General features: G+C 52.1%; 1 protein-coding gene across 1 annotated transcript in view; it reads right to left on the minus strand.

The window, feature by feature from the left end:
* Positions 1 to 958: 958 nt before the first annotated feature.
* The window catches only part of VAV2 (vav guanine nucleotide exchange factor 2), a 122,799-nt gene continuing 102,248 nt past the window's right edge, over positions 959 to 21,509 (minus strand). The window contains exons 10-31 of the mRNA XM_086858837.1: positions 20,131 to 20,230; positions 18,812 to 18,907; positions 17,871 to 17,939; positions 15,704 to 15,790; positions 14,808 to 14,893; positions 14,436 to 14,568; positions 13,754 to 13,768; positions 13,249 to 13,358; positions 12,440 to 12,541; positions 12,255 to 12,343; positions 11,491 to 11,507; positions 11,140 to 11,161; positions 9,886 to 10,013; positions 9,635 to 9,709; positions 9,033 to 9,085; positions 8,248 to 8,364; positions 8,044 to 8,131; positions 7,833 to 7,956; positions 6,878 to 6,964; positions 4,803 to 4,957; positions 2,530 to 4,144; positions 959 to 1,775 (exon numbers count right to left, since the gene is read on the minus strand). Of these exons, the coding sequence (XP_086714963.1) occupies positions 4,097 to 4,144; positions 4,803 to 4,957; positions 6,878 to 6,964; positions 7,833 to 7,956; positions 8,044 to 8,131; positions 8,248 to 8,364; positions 9,033 to 9,085; positions 9,635 to 9,709; positions 9,886 to 10,013; positions 11,140 to 11,161; positions 11,491 to 11,507; positions 12,255 to 12,343; positions 12,440 to 12,541; positions 13,249 to 13,358; positions 13,754 to 13,768; positions 14,436 to 14,568; positions 14,808 to 14,893; positions 15,704 to 15,790; positions 17,871 to 17,939; positions 18,812 to 18,907; positions 20,131 to 20,230 (1,801 nt within the window). The 3' untranslated portion in view covers positions 959 to 1,775; positions 2,530 to 4,096. The remainder of the gene's footprint in view (positions 1,776 to 2,529; positions 4,145 to 4,802; positions 4,958 to 6,877; positions 6,965 to 7,832; positions 7,957 to 8,043; positions 8,132 to 8,247; positions 8,365 to 9,032; positions 9,086 to 9,634; positions 9,710 to 9,885; positions 10,014 to 11,139; positions 11,162 to 11,490; positions 11,508 to 12,254; positions 12,344 to 12,439; positions 12,542 to 13,248; positions 13,359 to 13,753; positions 13,769 to 14,435; positions 14,569 to 14,807; positions 14,894 to 15,703; positions 15,791 to 17,870; positions 17,940 to 18,811; positions 18,908 to 20,130; positions 20,231 to 21,509) is intronic.

A 21,509-nucleotide genomic window follows, 5' to 3' on the forward strand; every position in this document is an offset into this window, starting at 1 on the left:
CCCCCAGGAGTGATGTCCCCAGCCCTGGGCTGGCAGGGATGTCCCCAGAGGCAGGGCAGAATGGGAAGGAATTTTTGCAGTGCCCAATCTGCTCCAGGCTCCAGTGCTGTGTTTGGTAGCCCAGCTGTGCCAGGGCCAGGCTGAGGCTCATCACCAGCAGGGGAGGGCCCAGACACCAAAACCTGCTATTCCATACCTGGTAAATGTTGCAGAGATTCCCTTGGACCAAAGAGCCACGAGGAAAGAGTTTATCCCAGGCAGGGTCAGCACCTGGACCAAAGCTCAACACTCGGCTGGGCAGCACCTTCCCAAACCAGCATCCAAAATTTAGTGCCCAGCCCACGTCCTGATGCTCCCTCTGCTCATTGCTATATCCCCTTCCAGCTGACCCTGGGAAAAGTGAAGCACTAGGGACTCCAAGGGTGAAATAAATTAATGTTCCTAATTAAATGGCATGGCAGGAAATCACATCCCTGCTCGAGGGGAAGCCTCTTGAACACCTCAGGATTTTTAAGCACCTGTGCAACTTGTTTATTGCTCTGGAATATGCTGCTGCCTGCAGGGCCAGGTGGGATTATGGAATATGATATTCAGGAGTGACTAAAAGCCATGGAAAATCAGCCTCTTTCTTTCACCCTGCAGGGGCTCAGCTTGGAAAAAGAGAGGATTCACAGGAAAGCTCCTGGATGGGACAACTGCACGAGTGGCAGCTGCTCCAGGAACGAGGAGGAACCCGACAGGCACCCCAGGAGGGATCTACTCCAGATTTAGGAGGGGTGAAAACACTTACTGTTCATGCCAGGAGTGGGGAAGGATCTGTCCTTGGGAGCACCCATCTTCCCTGGATGGGCAAAGCCCTGAGCCCCAGTGCAGCCAAGGGGGTTTTAGTGACAATGACCCTGACAGGACCCTGAACCCCCTGGCACATTGAAAACCATGGCTGGGAAAATAAAACCTATCAGCAAAATTACACTTTATTTTATTATTTTTTTTTTTTTCTGTTGGGGAATTTACTTTGATGAATTGTAACTTAAAAAGGCCTGGAAAAACCACATGCAGAAGGGTTTCTAAGTAGCAGCTAAAGTTTCTATTCCAGCATTACAAGCTATTCCAAATGATTTCCAAATTCCCAGCTATAAACTATTCCATTAAACAAACAGTTTTATCTTTAAACTCCCTCCACCCTACCCCAGTTAGTGCAGTGCAAAGGAAAAAACCCAAAGGAATTTACATATTATTTTCCAACGTATCCCATTGCAATTCCAAATGACCTGCGAAGAATTAAAATAATACATACAATTTTCTCGCCATCATAAAAAAACCCAAACATTTCCCTTTCTTATTCACAGATATATTTGTGGCAAATGGCTGAATAATTACTTACAAACAGAACAATCTCTTTTTAACAAGTTTCTTACACCAGTAAACACAAGAGGGAGAGCTCTCTGGGGGAGGGGTTTTGGCAGAGGGTGGGGGTCCCTTTGGGGTGTAAGGGACAGAGGTGCCCTGGTCCCTGGGACAGGGCTGTGCTCTCCCCAGATGATGCCCTTAGAAAATTGGCCACGTTAAACAGGAGGGGCTGTAAGGCTTTAGGATCTGAGGCAGAACAGGAGCCAGCAGGAGTTTGTGTGTCCCACACACCCAGCACAGCCTCTGGAATGGGAATGGGACCCTCTGCTCTGCACAGGAGCAGGGAATTGTCAGCTCCCTGCTGGCTGCTCCCCTCGAGCTGAGCGTGGAGGGGCTGGCTGGGGGAGGTTAGCACCAAACAGTACCTTGGGAATGCCCTGAGCCCCACGTTCCTGTCACCTCCCTGCTGCACCCCCAGTTAGTGGGGGCACCCCCATAGCTCCAGGAGGAACAGGGAGCAAAGCAGGGTGGCTCTGGGCTGGCCACTGAGCACCAGCATGTAATTCCCAAGTTAGCATCATTTCCTTGCCCTTGAGAGATCCAAACTCTTCCATTTCTTATCCCAAACGTGGTTCTTCTGCTCTGTTTGCAGACCTCGTGCCAGGGCAGCAGCACTGCTCACCCACCCAGCACTGGCATCTCCCAGACTTGCAGCAGGATCCCACACCAGGGACGTGGTGCTGCACAGCAGGACCACCACAAATCCCAGGGGAACGACGTCAGGGCATGGAAGCACCAGCTCAAAACGCCACGTGTTCGGAGAGGAAGCTCCTGGGGCTCAGATACAGGGGAGTTGTTCCCTATCACGCTCCCAGACATGGATTTTATTGTATTTGCACTTTGGGAAGGGCAGACTCAGACAGAGGGTGCTCAGGACACAGTGGAAATGTCACAATACATGGATCACCTTTACTTGACAGCAGCAGCAGGAACAGCCTGTGGGAGGAAGAGCAGGGGACAACGCTGCCAGCCCCCAAAAGTGCACAGAGCTGGGAAGAGAAGATGCTTTCACAGCTCAGGGACAGGATTCAGGACTTGATACTGGAAGCCCCCTGCTGGCTGCTCCCCTCGAGCTGAGCGTGGAGGGGCTGGCTGGGGGAGGTTAGCACCAAACAGTACCTTGGGAATGCCCTGAGCCCCACGTTCCTGTCACCTCCCTGCTGCACCCCCAGTTAGTGGGGGCACCCCCATAGCTCCAGGAGGAACAGGGAGCAAAGCAGGGTGGCTCTGGGCTGGCCACTGAGCACCAGCATGTAATTCCCAAGTTAGCATCATTTCCTTGCCCTTGAGAGATCCAAACTCTTCCATTTCTTATCCCAAACGTGGTTCTTCTGCTCTGTTTGCAGACCTCGTGCCAGGGCAGCAGCACTGCTCACCCACCCAGCACTGGCATCTCCCAGACTTGCAGCAGGATCCCACACCAGGGACGTGGTGCTGCACAGCAGGACCACCACAAATCCCAGGGGAACGACGTCAGGGCATGGAAGCACCAGCTCAAAACGCCACGTGTTCGGAGAGGAAGCTCCTGGGGCTCAGATACAGGGGAGTTGTTCCCTATCACGCTCCCAGACATGGATTTTATTGTATTTGCACTTTGGGAAGGGCAGACTCAGACAGAGGGTGCTCAGGACACAGTGGAAATGTCACAATACATGGATCACCTTTACTTGACAGCAGCAGCAGGAACAGCCTGTGGGAGGAAGAGCAGGGGACAACGCTGCCAGCCCCCAAAAGTGCACAGAGCTGGGAAGAGAAGATGCTTTCACAGCTCAGGGACAGGATTCAGGACTTGATACTGGAAGCCCTTATTCAGGTGGGTTCGCCCTGAGCTCATGAGGTGGGATTTATCACAGCTGCAAGGGAAATCAGCCTGGCTCAGGACTGCCAGAAAGGAGAGGACAGACCCAGGGATATCCTCTGCAGGTACCTGGTGCCTTGGTGGCCCCTGAAAACCTTGTATGGAGCACATCTCCAGTCCTGCAATGCAGTGACACCTCCTGCTCACCAGTGGGACCAGTCTTCCCCCTGGGCACCCCCCTGCCAGCAGCAAGGCTGGTGGGATTGAGGTGACCTTAAAGAAAATGGGATTGGGGATGCCAAAATGGCTCTTTCCCCTCCTGGCTGGCCTGAAGGTTCACTTCCAGCCTACATCTGAGGGTCAAAATGGTCACAACCCTCTCCTCCTCCCAGGCCAGGTGTCCCCACCCTGCCCCTTGGCCTGGCCCATGGCTGCCAGGGCCACTGCCAAAATCCTGACCTGGATAAACCACCTGTGGCAGGGGGTCTGCATCGTCTCCTCGGGGCTCCCTCCCCTGGAACACCCCAAATTCTCACCCAGGCACAAAACCTTCAGCCTCACCCTTGCACCACCATCCCCACAGTGGCTTTTCAAAGCCCTTGACAGAAGAGGGGTGTGGGACCCACACCCCTGTGGGCGCCCCAGAGTCTCTGAGCTCTGTCCAAGCAGGGAGAGCGCGGCTCCCCCGGGGCTCCCCCGCAGCTGCTCCTCCAGCGCCATCCCACAGCCCATCAATCTTCTGTACACGGAATGGGGGCAGCCTGGACGGGTTGGGGCGGTGAGGGGCTGCAGGGGCAGTCCTGGGAGGTGTCCAGCACGGGGACAGTGCACTCGGGCTGCAGCCGCTGCCTCTGGGCGCTCGACGACTTCCACCAAGCACGGCCGCGGTCACTGCACCCCCTCCTCCTCCACGTACGTCGAGGGAAACCAGCCCACCTGTGGGGGGACAGGAGAGGTGAGCTGGGCAGCTCAAGGGACACAAATCCTCTTGGAGTGCAATGATTTGGACAGCCCAGGCACAGGGTGGGGCTGTTGGGATGTCCTGTGCAGGGCCAGCAGCTGGACACCATGACCCTTGTGGGGCCCTTCCAGCTCTGTGATTTTATAAGAGAGTTCCTGTCCTGTCACTGGGATTGTTCTCCTGCCATGAAGTGCTGTTCCCAGTCCTGGATGTGCCAGATCCTGATGGTGTGAGCCATCACCCCAATTTGGGATGGAGCTAACTCCTGTACATCACTTTGGACACATTGATTGCCAGGGAAAAGGACAGGCAGAATCTGTCTCTGGTGCTACAAAATCTGTGGGATCCTGTTTTTCCCAGGATGCTGAGCCTCCCCCTGCAGAGCCAGCATACATCCCCCCATGGGCAGGTTTAGGGAAGACCAGACCCTTCCACCACGTGCTCCCATCCACCTGTGTGCCCTGGATATCACTGTCACAAAGCACCAAAGCACAGGGGTGGTTCTCAGGAGGTGACAGCTCACCCAGACCCCAGGAAAGAGCGAGAGGGCGTGGGACACACACCCTTCCCTTTGCCAGCAGAGAGGATATCCCGCTGCAGGAACAGGACAGGAATTTCTCTGGATGCACTCACCCTTCCATTGGTTTCCCCCTTCCACCAGCCCTGGTCCCCTCCAATCCTGCTGTAGATCTTCACCACGTCCCCCTCCCGCAGCGACAGCTCTCGCATGTCCCGCGCCGCAAAGTTGTACCGTGCCACCGCTGTGCCTATGACCCGGGGGGTGAACACTGCCAGGGGACAAAGCACAGTGGGTCAGGAGCAGCCCCATGCTGGCTGAAGCCTGGGGAAAGCTTGGTGAGGTTCAACCTGGGTTTTCCACCACAGCACTGAGAGCTGGAGGTGCTCAGATGGAGGGGTGGCATCACCTGAGCTGCCCGGCCCCGCACGGGGTTAAATTGGGTTCCTGCTGGGCTTTGAAGGGCTCTGTGGGCTTGGGAAGGCTCTCTCTGCTAGACAGGGGCTTGGTGGGGATCACTGGGGTGAAGGACACTTTTGTGAGGTGGTAAAAGAAAGGATTTCATAGGAATACACAACCATTAACAAAGAAACCATGGAAAAATCCTGTTCAGCTCTCAGTTTCAGGTCTGGCTGCCACACATCTCCCAGCATCTGATGGAACCACTCTGTTAATCAACTTGGATTTAAGCTACTTCAAAAACAGAGTTGCTGGGAATGGATTCTCCTGGAGGTGTTCAGTGAATCCTGTGTGCTTTGCCATGAGGAGGAACCTATCCTGGAACCTCCCTGCTCCTGTCCCTGCCAGGGAGCTTGGGAACTTGGTCCCATTAGAGACCAAATGGCACCAAACCCTAACACCAACCAGCACCTTGGGATGAGGAGATGACCCAGGAGCCATCCTGGGAGCTGAGCCCCACCAGTACAGCCCCAGCCCTGCGGATCTCCATCACTTCAGGCAGGGGATGCTCAGGGGAAGCACAAGGAGGGGGGGAGGCAGGGGCAGCACTCAGCATTCCTGCCCCAAGGTCTGGGCATGGGGAAAAACACTGGAGAACAACAGTGGAGGGATGGGATGGGTAGAGGAGGAGAAAAATGTGCTTTCTCTGGAGTTCACAAAAAAGAAATAAACACCCTGAGGGATTGTTGTGATTTACTCCCCTCTTTCTTCCAGGATTGCCAAGGGTTAATTTCAACTATAAAAGTGTACAAACCAAGGTTGAACGAAGTTTGAGGGAAAGCTTTGCCCAGGTTTTCAGCTCTTGGGGTGGAAGGAGATGAGGATGGCAATGGAGACAGTTTGGACACACAATGTGTGATCACTGGAGGGTTCGTCCATCCTGGCCAGGCAGCCAGGCTGGAGAATGGACAGAAATCATGGCAGCTTTGAGCTCCTTCATCAGGACTTGCTCAGAACCCTTTGCTACACAGATCACTCCCTGCAATACTTTCTATGCAGTTAGAGAATCCCAAAATCCCAGATTTATGCTTAAAAAGTTAAGTGTTCTTCCCAAGCACGGCACCGAGGCAGGCACATGTGGCTTTGCTGGTTATTTTCACTGTCCAGCCTAAAGGAGAGACTGAAAGATAAAAACTTAAATGGGAAGAAGATCTGGCAGGATTTTGCTGTGATCCTCTGGAGAGGGAGGATGAGCCTGGAAAGGCTGGGACAGCATTGCACTCTGTGCAGGGCCACTGAGCCCAAAACACAGCTGGCAGCACAGGTGTGGCCCTGTCCCCTCAGCAATGGGCTCTGAGCAGCCTCAGACAGCAGAGCTCAAACCCTGCAGGACACTGGGATGTTCTCCTGGAGGACCAGGACAGGGTGGGATGCTGATGCTCTCTGGGTGAGACACAGGGGATAAACGGGTCGAGCTTGAAGTACATCATGAGATCCCAAAGTGCTACATCCACTTTTTTTGTTGTTATTGTTAATTTTAGCCCCTTTTCTCAAACAGCAACAAGTCCATCTCCTCCCTGCCTCGATTTTGGGGAGAGGGGGGGAGTGCATTTTGCTGCCAACCAAGCCACAGTTAATTAACTTAATTAACTTATTTCCCAGGGCAGCACTGGGCACCCCCTGAACTGCCTGTGGGGATGGAGGGACAGGGGGGACCCTGCAGATCCCACTGGTGATGGCTTTCAAGCTGGGGATGGTGGCAGGTCTCTCCAGCAGGGAGAGGCACTGGTACCTGACCAGAAGGGACTGGAGGAGCTCTGAGAAGAAAAGTTGAGGCCCTGAGGACTGAGAAAAGAAAAGTTGTAGGAAGCGCAGGAGGCTGCAAAGAGGTTAGAGAGAAACAGAAAGAGGCAGAACACACATTAAAAAGGAAATTAAAATAAAATATTATAAGGCACAATGCTTTAAAAGCTGATGGAGGCATACAGGGCAAAGCATGCAGAGGGTCTTGTGCAGGGGCTTGGAGCTGGGACTGCTGAGATAAGGTCTGGCCATAGCCCCACAGCCATTAGGGGCTCAAAATTCATCCTAGGGTTGTATTTAATGCAGGAAGATATTTAACCAACTTTTAAAACCCATCTTCCTTTGGTATTCTTTTCTAAATATACCATGGAGAAAAATATTTAAAAGTTATTATTCCCCACAAAGCAGTTAGTTCTGCACTCAGGCTTTTGGACAAAACATCTTGCATTATTGCACCTTTTTCATCCCATTTATTTTGATTTTTCCTTTTTTTTTTTTTCTTTTAGACACAGACTTACCCTTTCACCCATCACCTCCATTAAAGGAGTCCCACTGGGATTCAAACCACCACAAGTCACACTGGAACCGGATCCATTAAAACACAAAAATCCCACGTGGATGGGCAAGACAGGATAAATCCCACAAAGTGAACATCACAGCCCTGCTCCCAACCAGAGGGTGGGCAAACCACAGGGTGAAAAACCTCAGGAGAGGAACCAGCCCATCCCAGCAAAAACTGTCCCTTCAGAGAGCAGCAGATCCAGCTCTGCCAAATCCCCCTGAACTCTGGTGAGGCTCAGCCTGAAAATGCCATCAGCCCTGAAGAACTTCTCTGCAAACTGAGGAGCTCAAGCCCTGCAGTGAAGCTGTAAATCCCTTCATCCACTGCTGCTGCAGCTGGCTGGAAAGGGCAGGTTTTGCAGGACAGCCAAGCTGGGTTTTACCTGGGGAGCGGGTGAAGGTCCTGGAGGTAGAGCGCTCCCGGGATTTGAAGGGATACTTCAGGGTCGTGTCCAGCTGCTTGAAGCTCTCCTTCAGCGAGTGGCTCTGGTAGTACTCGACCAGCTCCTGGGAAGGAAGGAGAGGCACCTGGCTGTCTCTGCCACCCCCTGCACAGCTTGCAGAGACAGTGCTACAAGGGGGGGAAGAACCCACCAGCAAGCTTTCGAACTTCTTGGCTTCTGTGATGTGGATCCAGTTGTCCTTCTCCACCACCTTGATGTGCTTCACCTCCTCGTTGAACCTGCCAACGACAGAAAAGACACTCAAAAAAACCACAGCCAGCTGCTCCAGCCCTGGCTCGTCCTCTGTGAGTGAGGAATACCGAATTCTTCAATTCCTAAATGGGGAATTACTCACTTAATACTGATGGCAAAGCGCTCGGCCTCAGCCGGCCGCTCCCGGATCAGGTAGGTGCCGCTGACGTGAGATTTGAGCAGGTTGTCCGTCTGATGCCTCTCCATGTTCCCTGCAAACCTGAGCCCAGAGGTTAATTAGTTCATTTAATTCATTAAAATGAATTCAGATCTTTAAACAGACATGTTTTGGACAAAAAGAGACATCTTTTTTAAAGGCGTGAAGGTTGGAGGTGCAGAAACATCAGAAATATCCTGAGCAGGAAGGAAAGCGCCCTGAGATACACAAGAAGCTGCTGAACCACTGAACCACACCGAGGGTGGCCTCTTCCCTTTGAAGCACCTGACACCTGGAAAAACTCACTAATTGGGAATCAGTCTCCAGGTTAATGAGGCCTCAGCAAGAGCTGGAGAGCAGGGATAATTGATATCCATCAATTTGTAAACCTGGCTGGAGTTGGAGAGAAGGAGCAGCAGGTAAGCCAAGCACAGCCTCTCCTGCCAAGGCAGGAGTTGCCTCCTTCTTCCCACAATCATTTTCCAGGCACAGAAAATGGGAAGAGAAACCAGCATCTCTCTTTTTGCCTCTGACCCTCTCCATCAGTGAAGAAATCCCCACAGCTGCTGCCAAGGCTTTCAACCCCCAAACACCTCCGTGGCAGCTGCTCCACGGCCACATTTCTGGGATGCAGAGCACTGCTGGCCTGCATTTGGAATTCCTTGCTGGAGTGGATTCCTGAGCAAGTACCAAGCAAAAGGCAAGGCTGGTGTGTGTTCCTGCCCACTCACCACGGGTACGCTGTGTAGTCGATCTCCCGCGAGGGCGGCCGGCTGTTGGGGGGCTGCAAATTGAGAATTGCTCATTAGTGACCAGGCAGCAGCTCCTCAGGCTGTGGATCACGTGTGGGATGCTCCTTTCCATGGGAGCCTTCCCTCTGCCAAGCCATCCCTTGATTCTGGGCTCAGGCAGCTGAGGGCAGTGTTGTAGCTGAGCATTTCCCTCTCAGCTCCCAGCTGGGATGAGCAGACTGTGTTTGTTCATTTACCTGAGTGGTTTTTAATTGGGAAGCAGCTGACAACATTACAGCAAGCAGCTAAAAGCAATTAAAATAAACCAAATGCAGTTTTCCTGCACCGTGCTCCCGAGGCAGCCCTGCAGAGAAGGAACAGAGCTGGAGCTGACCACGCCAACCCAGCCTTGGGAACGGGGCTGGGACCACCCTGCCCTGACACCTGCACCCATGGGAGAGGGATCCACCTCCCCCAGGAGGCAGAGGCCTCACTGGAGGTCCAGGGAAGGACTGAGGTCTTGAGGAGGCTGAGAAGAGTGACAGGGAGAACCCCCCCCCAGCTGCACCCACCTCCAGCTCCATCTCCTCTCTGGCACTTACCCTAGCATCCACGGGGCAGGGTTTCACTGAGGAGCTGGGGAAATAACCTGACTTCTTCGTCTGGAGTAGCCTCCCCTGCAAAGCCAAGCTGGGCATCAGACCGGGAGCACTGGTGGCACTGTGCAGGGCTGGGGACAGGCCCCAAACTGCCTCCCAACCCCTGTGCCAGGAATGACCACAAATAAAAGGGAGAAGGCAGAAGTTGCTGGTTTAAAAGTTTCCAGGAGTTTCCCAAGAGGAATCACTCTCACCTCCCACCACGGTGAGTCAGGGTCCCCCCTCAGCAGCTCGATCACATCCCCAATTTGAAAGGTCAGCACTGGCTTCCCAGGAGGGGCTGGGTTTCCATGGTAATTCTGAACTGCCACCATTTTAGGACCTGGCAGAGAGGCAAAACAGTTTCACAACCTTGTCCCTGCTGAAAAAGACCCAAACAAAACCAGCCCTCCTGAAGTTACTCCTTATCCCCTGACACGGCACAGCAGGCAGGATTTAGGGGCAGGAAACATGAAAGCAGAAAGGAATGGTGTCCACAGTGAATGTTCTTGGCTCCTGCAGTTACATGCATGATTGAGTTCTCTGAGCAAAAATAAACCCTGGAAGGACCCAGCCAAGCTGAAGCTCCAGCTCCCAGCCCTGCAGCTGGACTCCCCAAGGCAGAGGAGCTCTTGCCAGGCAATGCCTGGCCAGCACCAAGCCCTGCCAGGCTCAGCAGTGACACTGCAATTGCAAAAGGGACCAGTGAACCACTGAATATCAGCTGGACCTGGGACTCAAACACCGCTGAAGCTCTCAGTCAAAGTCCATTTGTCTTGCCAACACGTTAAATGAACATCCCCCACAGCACCAAACCCACAGTGTTTATCCTTAAAATGCCTCCCCACCTCTGCCTCTCCCCTCCCAGCAAGAGTGCTCTGTGCTTGTTTTGTTGTGCTGTTTTTTTTTTTTAACCACAAATTTGATTCAGGTTTCTTTTTGCCAGGCTTGGCTTTCTTTCCATCAGAAACAGTACAAAAACAAATTGTTCCTCTCCTTTGAGCCAGAGCAGGGGCAGGGCAACCCCTGAGCTCTGTCCAGGCAAGTTTTGAACACAGGAAGGTAAAAGTTATTGCAGTAACCTTTGTTGACTGATGGCCCATCAGAGACCCTGAGCACAGTGGACATGCCAGCAGGAGGATGCTCCCCATCAGCAACAAATCTCCCTGCCAGAAGGTGCCTGGGCTGCCCTGAAGGTTGGTTTGGTGCCAGGATGTTGTACCAGGCTCTCCTTGGTCACCAGTGCAGCGGGCAGAAGCTTTCCTGGCCCAGCAGGAATTGTGTGGCAGCAGGGACAGGAGAGCCCCCAGTGCCCCACTGCTGCCCACGAGGGTGCACAGGACCTTTCTGCAGGTACCAAAGCTCTTTCCTGCTTTTGGAAGGAGCCTCCCCCTCCCACACACTCAGTGTTGGTGATTCCTGCAGCCACAACCTCTCCCTGCCCTCCTGTCACACAGCAATGCCCTTACCAGGTCCTGCACCCAGTGAATCCTGCAAAGAAAGAGGAAAAAGACTCAGTGAGGAGACATCAGCGTCAGTTCTCCCTGCAAGCACCCACCTGATGCCACTGGGATGAGAAAACCTCTCCCCAAATCTCCCTGGTCCCCCCCAGCCCATGGTGCTCACCCCAGGTGGGTGCTGGCACCTCCTGAGGGCTCTGGTGCTGCTTCAGCTGGGCCAGTTTTTGGCCACTGGCCCCCAGTCCTGTCCCACAGGTTGCTGGGACCCCTCCTGAGGCCAGTGCTGGATCTTCCCAGGAGCTGCCCACACCCAGACTGAACAAGGACACAGGGGGTGAGGAAAAGGGCCAAACCACGTACCTGGTCTGCTGAAGAACCTGCATGAGAAATGGTGGGACAAGGGGTTAATTTAACAGCCAACAAACCCCATTTTCTGTTTCTCCCCATGCTCTGAGTATCAACAAACCAGTGTCAGGGTGTGAACTCGGTGCAGGAAGCCCACAGGCAGAGGTGGGGTCACTTGAGTAATTTCTCTGCTCCAGGAAGGCAAGATCTGGGGAGGGACTGCAGCCAGGCAGGGGCATTTCCTCACTGCCACAGAATTCTGCACTTTTGTCTCTTCCTCCCTCCAGTCCCCGCTCAAAACCTCTCCAAAGCCACCCTGTGGCACCTCCTGGAGCATCACCAGGGTTCTGCCCTGGGTGAGCACAGGTGAGTCCCAGCTTTGCCCAGTTTAGACCAAGGACACAAATTGTTGCTGTACTTTGAGACATTTGGGGTCCAGAGAGGAGCCCTCTCCTCATCAGAAATGTTCTCCCTGCTGTAGACCCTCCTGCTTTCACTGTTAAAATGATGAAGAACTGATCATCTCTCTCCAATGCCCACCCACTGCACGGAGCTGCTGTGATGCTCTGCCATCCCTGGGATGCAGCTCTTTGTTTTGGGGAGTTTTGGCTGCTTTGTTTGGATTTTCAACCACCAGCCAATGTGAATTACAGCCTTGGCACATGGGTGGGAGCATTGCATTTTGTATTTCTTTATGTATTAACAAACATCAGTGCTTTATAGGGTGAATTTCTCAGATCACTCACGTGCAGCAATGAGCTGCTCATGAAATAACTCACCCATCTTGCAGGGGGGAATAATCTCCAAGCATTCCTTGTGAGCACCTGCCCCACATTTGGGACAAAGATAGCCCTGGTAGAAGGTTCCTCTGTGCCAAAAGAAAAAGAAATTCAGAAAATCCTAATCCAGCCCCAGCTTTTCTTTCCATGTTTTACAGCAGAACAGCAGGAAGGTTGCTGCTCACCTCAGGAACATCCTGCAGGCTTTGCAGTTGGTTGTCTTTTCAAATGTGTACATCTGGAAGTTGTGGTGATTTGCATTGGCTTTCTCTGGCTTTATGTTGGACCTGAAGGGAAGGACCTGGGGGTTACCTGCCTGTCCCCACGGGGCCCTTGGCATTTCAGTCCCACTGGACACCACAGGGACAGACACAAAATCTGGTGTGAAAGGAGATCAGGGCTGAGCTGTGCAGAGAGGATTTTGCCCATTTCCTTCCCCTGGGATAGGAGTCATGGATTTGGCCTGAGTCAGTCCCCATCCCAAGCCCTGCTCTGCTCTGCTCAGGACCAGGTCCTGCAGCACCACCCTCCCTCCTCACCCTCCTCCTCCTGCTCCAGCCTGGTGCTTCCCCATGGCCCAGCACCAGGGTGAGAATCACAGAAAAGGTTGGGTTGGAAGGGACATTTAAAAACACCTTCCACTATCTCAGGTTGCTCCAAGCCCTGTCCAGCCTGGCCTGGAACACTTCCAGGGATGGGGCAGCCACAGCTTCCCTGGGCACCCCGTGCCAGGGCCTGCCCACCCTCACAGGGCGGATAACTGATTTTCTCTCAATTCCAGAGGTAAAATCCAGTTTCAGAGATGCTCTGGTGGGGAGGCTGAGAGAACAGTTCCAAGCTTCCTTTGCACAGGGACTCATCCAGCAAGCCCACACGAGCTCCCCCATCTCAGGTTTTGCTAGCAGAGCTGCTCTTCAGTGACCTGATGGCCCAAGACACTTTTCACCCACACCTGCCAACTGCACCCAGGGCTAGAGCAGCCACTCATGCTCACATGGCCATTTCAAACTGCTCCATCCACTTCCTCTTCATCTCCTCTGTCTTGCAGAAGAACTGGAAGCCCTGTTTTCCCTGGAGGTGGATCAGGTAGAAGCCGTATGACCACTGCAAGAGAAAAGAGAGCTGCTCTCCCAGCAGAACACACCACACTTCCACTCACACCCCCCAGCCACCGCTCTGAGTGCCTGTCCCTGCCCCTTCTGCTGAACCATGGCCAGGGAACAGCAGGGGAGGAGGAAGGAGAGCCCCCTGTTCCTCTAACACACCCCAGTTAATGAATCCTGGTGCTGTGCACTTGGATCAAACAGCATTTCACGGTGGCAGATGAGAGAACCCAGATTCTTCTGCTCCACTGGATCCTGCCCAGCCATTCTGTCTGTGGCTGACAGCAAGTGACAGCCCAGGAGGAACATCTGACCTGCCCACTGCACATATGCTCAGCCTGTCTGCCCACCACACTGCACACAAACACACCACAGCCGAGGGGGTGCTCTGCTTACCATCTTTCCGTGGGACTAGAAAGCATAGGAGAGCAAAGTGGAAATAGATTTCGTTAAAACACAAAGCCAGCAGCATTCCCTCAGCAGCCAAGTGGCAAAACTGGTTGTTCTCCCTCCAGTGTCCCCTATCCCATCTGCACCACAGCTCTCCCCATGGCATGGAGGTGGGTTAAGCTAACGAGGCTCGGCTAAAGCAAGAGCTGGGAGGTTTTTCCTCCATGGCTGCAGAGTGAGCATCAAACCACAGGAAAATTATGTCCCTTCAGTGCTTTGAGTGCCAATTTTGGCAGCCTGGTGTGCAAAGCTGCCTTTCCAGGCTCCTCCACCCTGCAGCTTGTGGGAGAAAGAACATCCTGGACCTTCCCTCCCTCCCTCCCTCCCTCCCTGCCCTCTCCTCCTGCCCATCTGATGTTTGCAGCCTGACACTGGGCCAGAAAGCACAGAGCAGCTTCCTCCCTCCTAATTCCAACCATCCCAGACTTCTCAGGGCTGTTCTGCCAGGACCCAGGTCAAGGATCCAGCCCATCCCCACATTAATAAACATTTTCCAACACTCTTTAAGGCGGCCCTGAAAGCTGAGCATTTATTTTCCAGCTTTTTTCTATTTTAAAAGGCTAATGGGAACATACTACTCTGAAACAGCTCCAAAATGCTCTCCAGAGCTAATCCTTGGTCTACCTACCTTCTTAATGTCCTTGTTGTTCATGGGGTCATCAGTCATCTTGTGGAAGAGCAGCTCAATAATTTCCTTCAGCTCATAATTGTATCCTTTCCTCTTGCAGACGATCACCACTTTATCGAATAAAAATAAATACCTGCCCAAGGTACAAGCAACCCAGTCAAACACCTCATTAAAAAAATCCAAGGGGAAGGATTTGGAGAGCTCTGAGGAGCTCTCCCCAGCCAGTGCTGCTCAGTGCTGGAGCTCTGCTGTGATTTCACATCGATGCTGGGTTATGTCAGTGAAATTCCAGGCAGTAATTAAATAAATGAGCTCAAGGGGAATCGTTACAGGAGGGCAGGTTGAGTTTGGGGCTGTTCTGCTGCCACTCACCTGTCCTGCTTGGTGTGGTTCACTATGGAGCGCACCTTCAGCTCCCCGTCGATCTTCGGCCTCCCAAACTCCTCCAGCTTCACTTGCTGCAGGAAGCAAAGCAGGGCTCAGACACACAGCCAGCTCTGGAATGATGCTCTGGGCAGCTGGAAACCCAGAGCAGTCTGGATTGCACCTCCCCTGCCCCGCCTGAGGCTGCCAAAGCTCACCAAGGGGATGGAGGATGCTCCAAGGAGAGCCTGGACATCCAAACCCCTGGAGCTCCAGCACCGCCGCCCCAGGGCAAAGCTCAGCAGTCAAAGCACTTTTGCAGACCCTTCCCCACCTCCAATAAGCTATTCTTCAGAGGTTTCCACAATAATGAAGGATGCTGTCTCTGTTAAAAGTTCATAATTTCCAAATGAAGTCCCCAGACCCAGCACCCCTCCAGGTCTGCACACCAACGGGGCCGAGTGTTTGACACCTCTGGAGTTTGGAGGATGAGTTTTCCTTAAAATACCTGGTTGAGATTTTTGGGGATTCAGTGCCTTTTTCACATGAGCCTTTCTCCTCCCCTTTCAATTAACCTCTGTCCTCTCAAAAGCAAAAGAAACCCTCTTTTTAAATCGAAGCTGGATAGGCAGCTTGGGGAATTTTTGTGTCCTCCCCACAGCAATGATGTGAGAAAAAGCTGGGGAAACATTTTTAGGGTAACACCAAAGACAGAAGCCACCCTCCATCCCAGCCAAAGCATCTTTGTGATGAAGCATCCACTTCTTGACCATCAGCAAAACATGAGAGTGTCTGAACACACAGGGATCTTTCAGCACATCAGAATAAGTAGTAATTGCCAAAAAACCCCAAATCTGTTAATAACAATCAAATGAAACTGTGTTCAAGAGGATTTTCCAACTTACCAGGTTTTCTATAGAGCTCTGAAATTCACTTATTTTCTTCAAAGTCTCTTTGTCCCTCTTGACTTCATTGATGTACATGGCCAAGTCCTTAAAAAAAAGGGGTGAACAGGTATTTTTATTTCACCAGTATTTTACCCAGGATGTCTCCCTGAATCCCTCAGGAATCTGAGCAGCCTGGGCCAGGTGAGGCTGTTGGTGCTCGCAGCACTGAGCTAGGCAGGTGCTGCAATGTTTTCCATTTCCCAGAAGATGGCAATGCACGAATCCAGCGCAGCACGGTGATCCCAGAGCCCAAATCTGTATCCATCAAAGAGAAGGAACCATCCCTTCCACTGGAACAACTTTCAGAACAGATTTTCTGTGCCTGTTTGCTTCTTATCTGCCCCCTCCTTGACCTCAACAACAGCTCTTGTCAACTTGGATTAAATCTGAACTGGGAATTTTTAAGACATCCCCCCCCGGGTCAGAGCTCGCTCAGCTCCCCAGCACAAGAAGGGTTAATCACAGCCCAAAATCACAGATCTACGTGACAATATTTGTAACATCACCAAGCCAGGGATGGCAGGTTTGGTGATGAGAAATGACAACCAAAAGCCTTCAGAAGGAGGGAAACACAATCCCAGGGAAACACAATCCCAGGATCAACCAGATTTGAAGTAACAAGGTGCAAATGTTGGCTGTGGAATTTCACTGGGAGCTGCCTTTCCCCACCATCCCTGGGAACTCAGTTCTGCATTCTCAGGCAGATACTTGGTACCTGCACCAAAAAAACCCCACCACAAATGATTCTTTTGTATTTTTTTTTGTGCAAAACCAACTACTCAAGCAAAATGAAAGGGAGCTGAATCCCTTTGGGAATGTCACTCCATCCACCCCCCTGCACAGCTCTAGCCCCAGACAGCAGCAATGTCTGCTGCCTGCCAGCACAGCAGACAGAAAGGCTGGACTTGTGATGAAAGACATCACTTGGAAGTTAAGCCTTGGTTTACAGATCAATTAAAACCTCACTGAATGGTTCCCAAAGCCCCCCGAGCCCAGCGTGGTCAGAACTGCTCCCACACTCTCCTGGTGATGGGGAGTAGAAGAGAGAAACCTCCCTGATGGTTATCAACATCTTCCTGCAGCAAATGCTGAGTCTGCAGCAGAGCCAGAGCAAATCTACATTTATTTTTCAGCGGTAGGGTGGGTGATGGGGCCGTGAGCAGGGTTTAACTGCTGTCACCAGGTCCAGCGTTCAGCTGAGGCCACAGCAGCAGGCTGTCCTTCAAACAACCTCAGCTCTACAGAGAGGCACACAGCAGCTCTGGATCCCTGGGCTGGCAGGGATAATGGCTGGAAAGGTCACCCAAATTATGTAAGTGCCTGGAAATGTAGCACCGTTACAAAAGCTGCAGCTCCGAGGTGGAAAACAAAGTGAGCACAAGCACGGGGCTGAATCCTGAGGTGCTCTCCAGAGCAAAAACCTGCAGTTAATGAGCATCCTCCCATCAGCTTCTGCTGACACTGGATGTGGTGTGAATGTGTACGTGGGGAGACATTTCCTAGTCACAAAACATTTGGATGATTCTACAATTTGATTTTTTTTGTTGCTGATGGTTTCCCCGAGATTCTGGGGGCTCTGGCTAAAAGCTGAAAAAAAACAACTTTAATGAAAGCAAACTGTTGATGTCAAAAGTCACCAATTGTTGAAACACGTCTTCTTTTTAAGAAAATAAAATAAAAATTGTGGATGAAAGGATTCCCACCCAGCACCTGGCTAACAGCACACAGGGAACGCTCCACACACGCAGGCTCCCATCACTGCCATCCTCCCTGACTTGCTGATACCTCTGGAGCTCCTCCAAATCCCTCCCAGCAAAAACAAAAGCCAGATCTGGCACAGCCTCTGCACACACAACAGCAATCAGGGGAAAGTTGTGACTTGTCAACAAACCCCAGCTGCCCCAGCTGCCTCGGAGGGGGACAGCAGTGACAAGGATCTGCTGTGAGGCCATCACACCAAATGGCAACCAGTACACACAGGTGTGGCCAAAAGGAGCAGACCTTGCCTTCCCTCAGGCTGTTCCTGGATGGCTTTTCCATCCAAAGTTTTGTTTTTCACAGAACAGAGGGATCCTGAGCTCTGCTGCACCCCAAAGCCAGCACACCCCACTCTCAGCCTCTGTACCTGCATCGCCTCCAGAGCCTCCTTCAGCTGCTGCTTCTCTGGCCGGTCTGAGGAGTGGCTGAGCAGCTCCTGAAAAAGTAGAAATGAATATAAATAAAGAGTCTGGATGTGCTAGGAAAGATGCCCAGACCCTGCTTGCACCAGACAGGGTCTGCCTGAGTGTTGGCAGGGTGGTGACAGGGATGTCAGGGTGGCTGCAGGCATTCCAAGGGTGACAGCAGGGATGCCAGGGTGGTGGCAGGGATGCCTGGGTGGTGGCAGGGATGCCAGGGTGGTGGCAGGGATGCCTGGGTGACTGCAGGGATGCCTGGGTGACTGCAGGGATGCCTGGGTGACAGCAGGGATGCCTGGGTGACAGCAGGGATGCCTGGGAGGTGGCAGGGATGCCAGGGTGGTGGCAGGGATGCCTGGGTGACAGCAGGGATGCCAGGGTGGTGGCAGGGATGCCAGGGTGGTGGCAGGGATGCCAGGGTGGTGGCAGGGATGCCTGGGTGACTGCAGGGATGCCTGGGTGACTGCAGGGATGCCTGGGTGACTGCAGGGATGCCTGGGTGACTGCAGGGATGCAGGGATGCCAGGGATGCCCGGGCAGGGCAGGCAGCTGTGGCTGCAGGACAGGGAACACACAAAGGGCTGGTGCTTGAGAGATCTGTTACACAGAGTTGATGGGAGGAATTTCACATATAATCAGATTATATGGAAGCTTATTTTATATTCATTAAGTGCCTCTCATGGCTGGCAAGTGCCGAATTGCTCTGGGTCACCGTACTTTAGGAGACAGCACAAATATTATGTTGTATTAAGTAGCTCTAGTAATTATTTTATTTGAAGGGGAATAAATATCCCAACCCTTGCTCTGCATTTGGCAATGATTCACCCTCCACTGACAGAGGTGAAAGATGTTACAGCAGAGAGAGAAGTGCCAGTGCTGAAAAACTTACTTTTAACAGGAGATGATACTTCAAAACTCTTTGCATTGGAACCACCAGCAGATCTTGCAATTTGAATTTCCCATCCTGGACCTTCAGCGTGCATTCCTAGGAAGGAGATCAATAAATCAGCAGTGAGAAAACAACAGCTTCCCACCTATAAAAAGTCTCCAAAGTCTTGAGAGTGTTTGTTTGACTTCTGTAAACTCGGTTCTGATGCCCACAGACTTAGCTCCTTGCAGGTGCCCAGCCAGGTTTACCACAGAGGTTTATCAAGGAATTAATCCAGGGGCTGAACCCTAAATTACAGCCACTGCCATGCAAATGAGCTGCTCCAGCCTAATGAGATGCTGCTCATTAGAGCAGGAATGCTCTCAGAGCTGGGCCAATGTCAAATGAAACCCATTTGCCTCAGCCACCTCCTGGCTGGGCCAAGCCAAGGCAGCTGATTTGTGAGGGGCTGGCTCTGAGCAGGCAGCCTGTGGCTCTGCAGTCGCTGATGAGCATTAAGTCATTAAGATGAGCTAATTGTGGTCTCAGAAAGTTTTGCCAGCGCTCCGTTCGCCCAGACCCATTTCAGTGATGTGAGGCTGGCTGAGCCCCGTGTGTGACCTGCCACGAGGGAGGGACAGACAGCAACAGGATGCTCCAGCCTTGATGTGAGACCCAGAGTGCACATTTTAAACAATTCCTAAGTGCAGTTTTATCCCTGAACTGGGTTTGCACAGGGAATCAAAGCGCGTTTGCGGAAGGAGAGCTAACGTGTACAGACAGCCCGGCAAATTCCCATTAGCATCAAGAGCAAAGCAGGAATTAGAGCTGGGTAAAAACAGCAGCTCAAACAATGCATCCCTTCCGGGGCTCCTTTGATTCCCTTAATATCTGGATCAGCCCCTATTCACACTGAGGAGGCCAGGGCAGGAATTCTGGTGTTTGCCTGGAGACCTGGGACTGCATCTGACGGTCCCCAATGCTGCTGGTGGCTCTGGAAAAGCAGGTGGGGATGCTTTGGGGATGCTCAGGGCCTGCACAACTCAAAGAACTTGTCCCAGCCAGTCCCACTCAAATAAAGCCACTGGTTTGTTTTAACATGGATAAACTCGGGTAGGAAGGACAGAGCGCAGGTCTGGTGAGGAGATAAGGGGAAAACGAGGGATCAGGACAGGACAACCCCAGCTTTGCTCCCTCTGTGGCAGCACAGACACACTGTCACACCCTTCTTCTCTTCTGCTAAATCAAACATTCCCCAGACACCATTCCCAGCTGCAGCAAGTCCTTCCCAAAGCTGTGACAGGGGGGTGGGGGGCAGCACCCAGCCCCTGCCCGCTCACCTCCACCTTCTGCCGCACGTCCTCCCGGCTGGCCAGGAGCTGGTTCAGGGTGTTCTGGGCATATTCCATGTGGCTGCAGTACTTGCCATAAATCAGCAGCCTGGAGAGGGGGAAATCACAGATTTAACTGGAAATGCTGGCAGTTACAAGCGGTTATAAAAGATATATAAATGTGTGTACAGCAAAAGGACGAGGCAAACAGCGATTCCCCCATTTAACTGCTTAGCAAAGGATAAACACCCGTTTACTGTGTGGCTTCTTGACATTTAAATTTTCAACACTGTAACATTTAGAAGTTTCCAGGGCACATGGAGTTGATTCAGCTCCTGATGAGCAGAAGGGGCTGGGTGGCAGAAGCAGAAGAGCCTGTTGTTGGAGGGTTAGATGAGATTAAGGATGAAATTTTTTCCTTGTGAGGGTGGTGAGGAACTGTCAGAAGTTGTCCAGAGAGTTTGTGGCTGACCCTGGAAGTGTCCAAGGCCAGGCTGGATGGGGCTTGGAGCAGCCTGAGATAGTGGAAGGTGTACCTGCCAAATGGGATGAATTTTAAGTTCCCTTCCAACCCGAACCATTCAGTGATTCTGTGATGAATCTATGTCACATTTTAAAATCATTCCCTCTTGAAAGAGCCACAGGGACCTAGAGATCAAGATTAATTGGGAAAAGAATGTTGTCAGAGCTTTTGGAAACACAGTGAAGCTCTGTATGGACACCCTGGGTTATAAATTTAAACACTGACAAAAGAGGGCAGTTTTGTCATGGATTCCCCCTTTTCCCTCACTCCCCTCATTAATCCTGCCTGACAGGTTTGGGTTTTCTCCCCCTTCCTGGCCATTAACTGTTCTGCTGCTGATAAGACACATCTTCCATCACAAACTCCAACCCATCCATTATTTGGGAGCCTCATCTCTCGATGGAGATGACCTGGGAACCACTGACCCAGCGCTGCTCCATAAATATGGGACATTCACACACCATAGGGAAGGGAATAAAGAGATTTATGGAGCCACAGCCCCAGCAGAGCCACAGCCAATAGAGATTATTCTTCTACCTTTTCCCCCTGACAACTTCTGCACAGGCACAATAATATCTACCTTGCCAGCACGGGGAGAGCTTCAAAAAGGCTTCAGGAGCATAAATTCAAACCTCTGGCTTCCAGAGAAAGAGATTTACAAACTATTTCCTTAAAAAACACCCCTGCAAAGCCAAGGAGCAATGAATCATTTTGCCAGAATGTCTCCAGATCTGTGGAGGGAAGCAGGAATTATTTGTCATGGATAGATTTGACGGAGGAAGGTCCCAAGCAGGGACTCTGGAGGTCCATGCTCCTCTCTTGGTGGGACAACCCTGTCTCCCCAGCGAGTTCACTGTCTCCTCCT

Source organism: Cyanistes caeruleus, chromosome 20 (assembly GCF_971803275.1).
Source record: "Cyanistes caeruleus chromosome 20, bCyaCae1.hap1.1, whole genome shotgun sequence".
Taxonomy (NCBI): Eukaryota; Metazoa; Chordata; class Aves; order Passeriformes; family Paridae; genus Cyanistes; species Cyanistes caeruleus.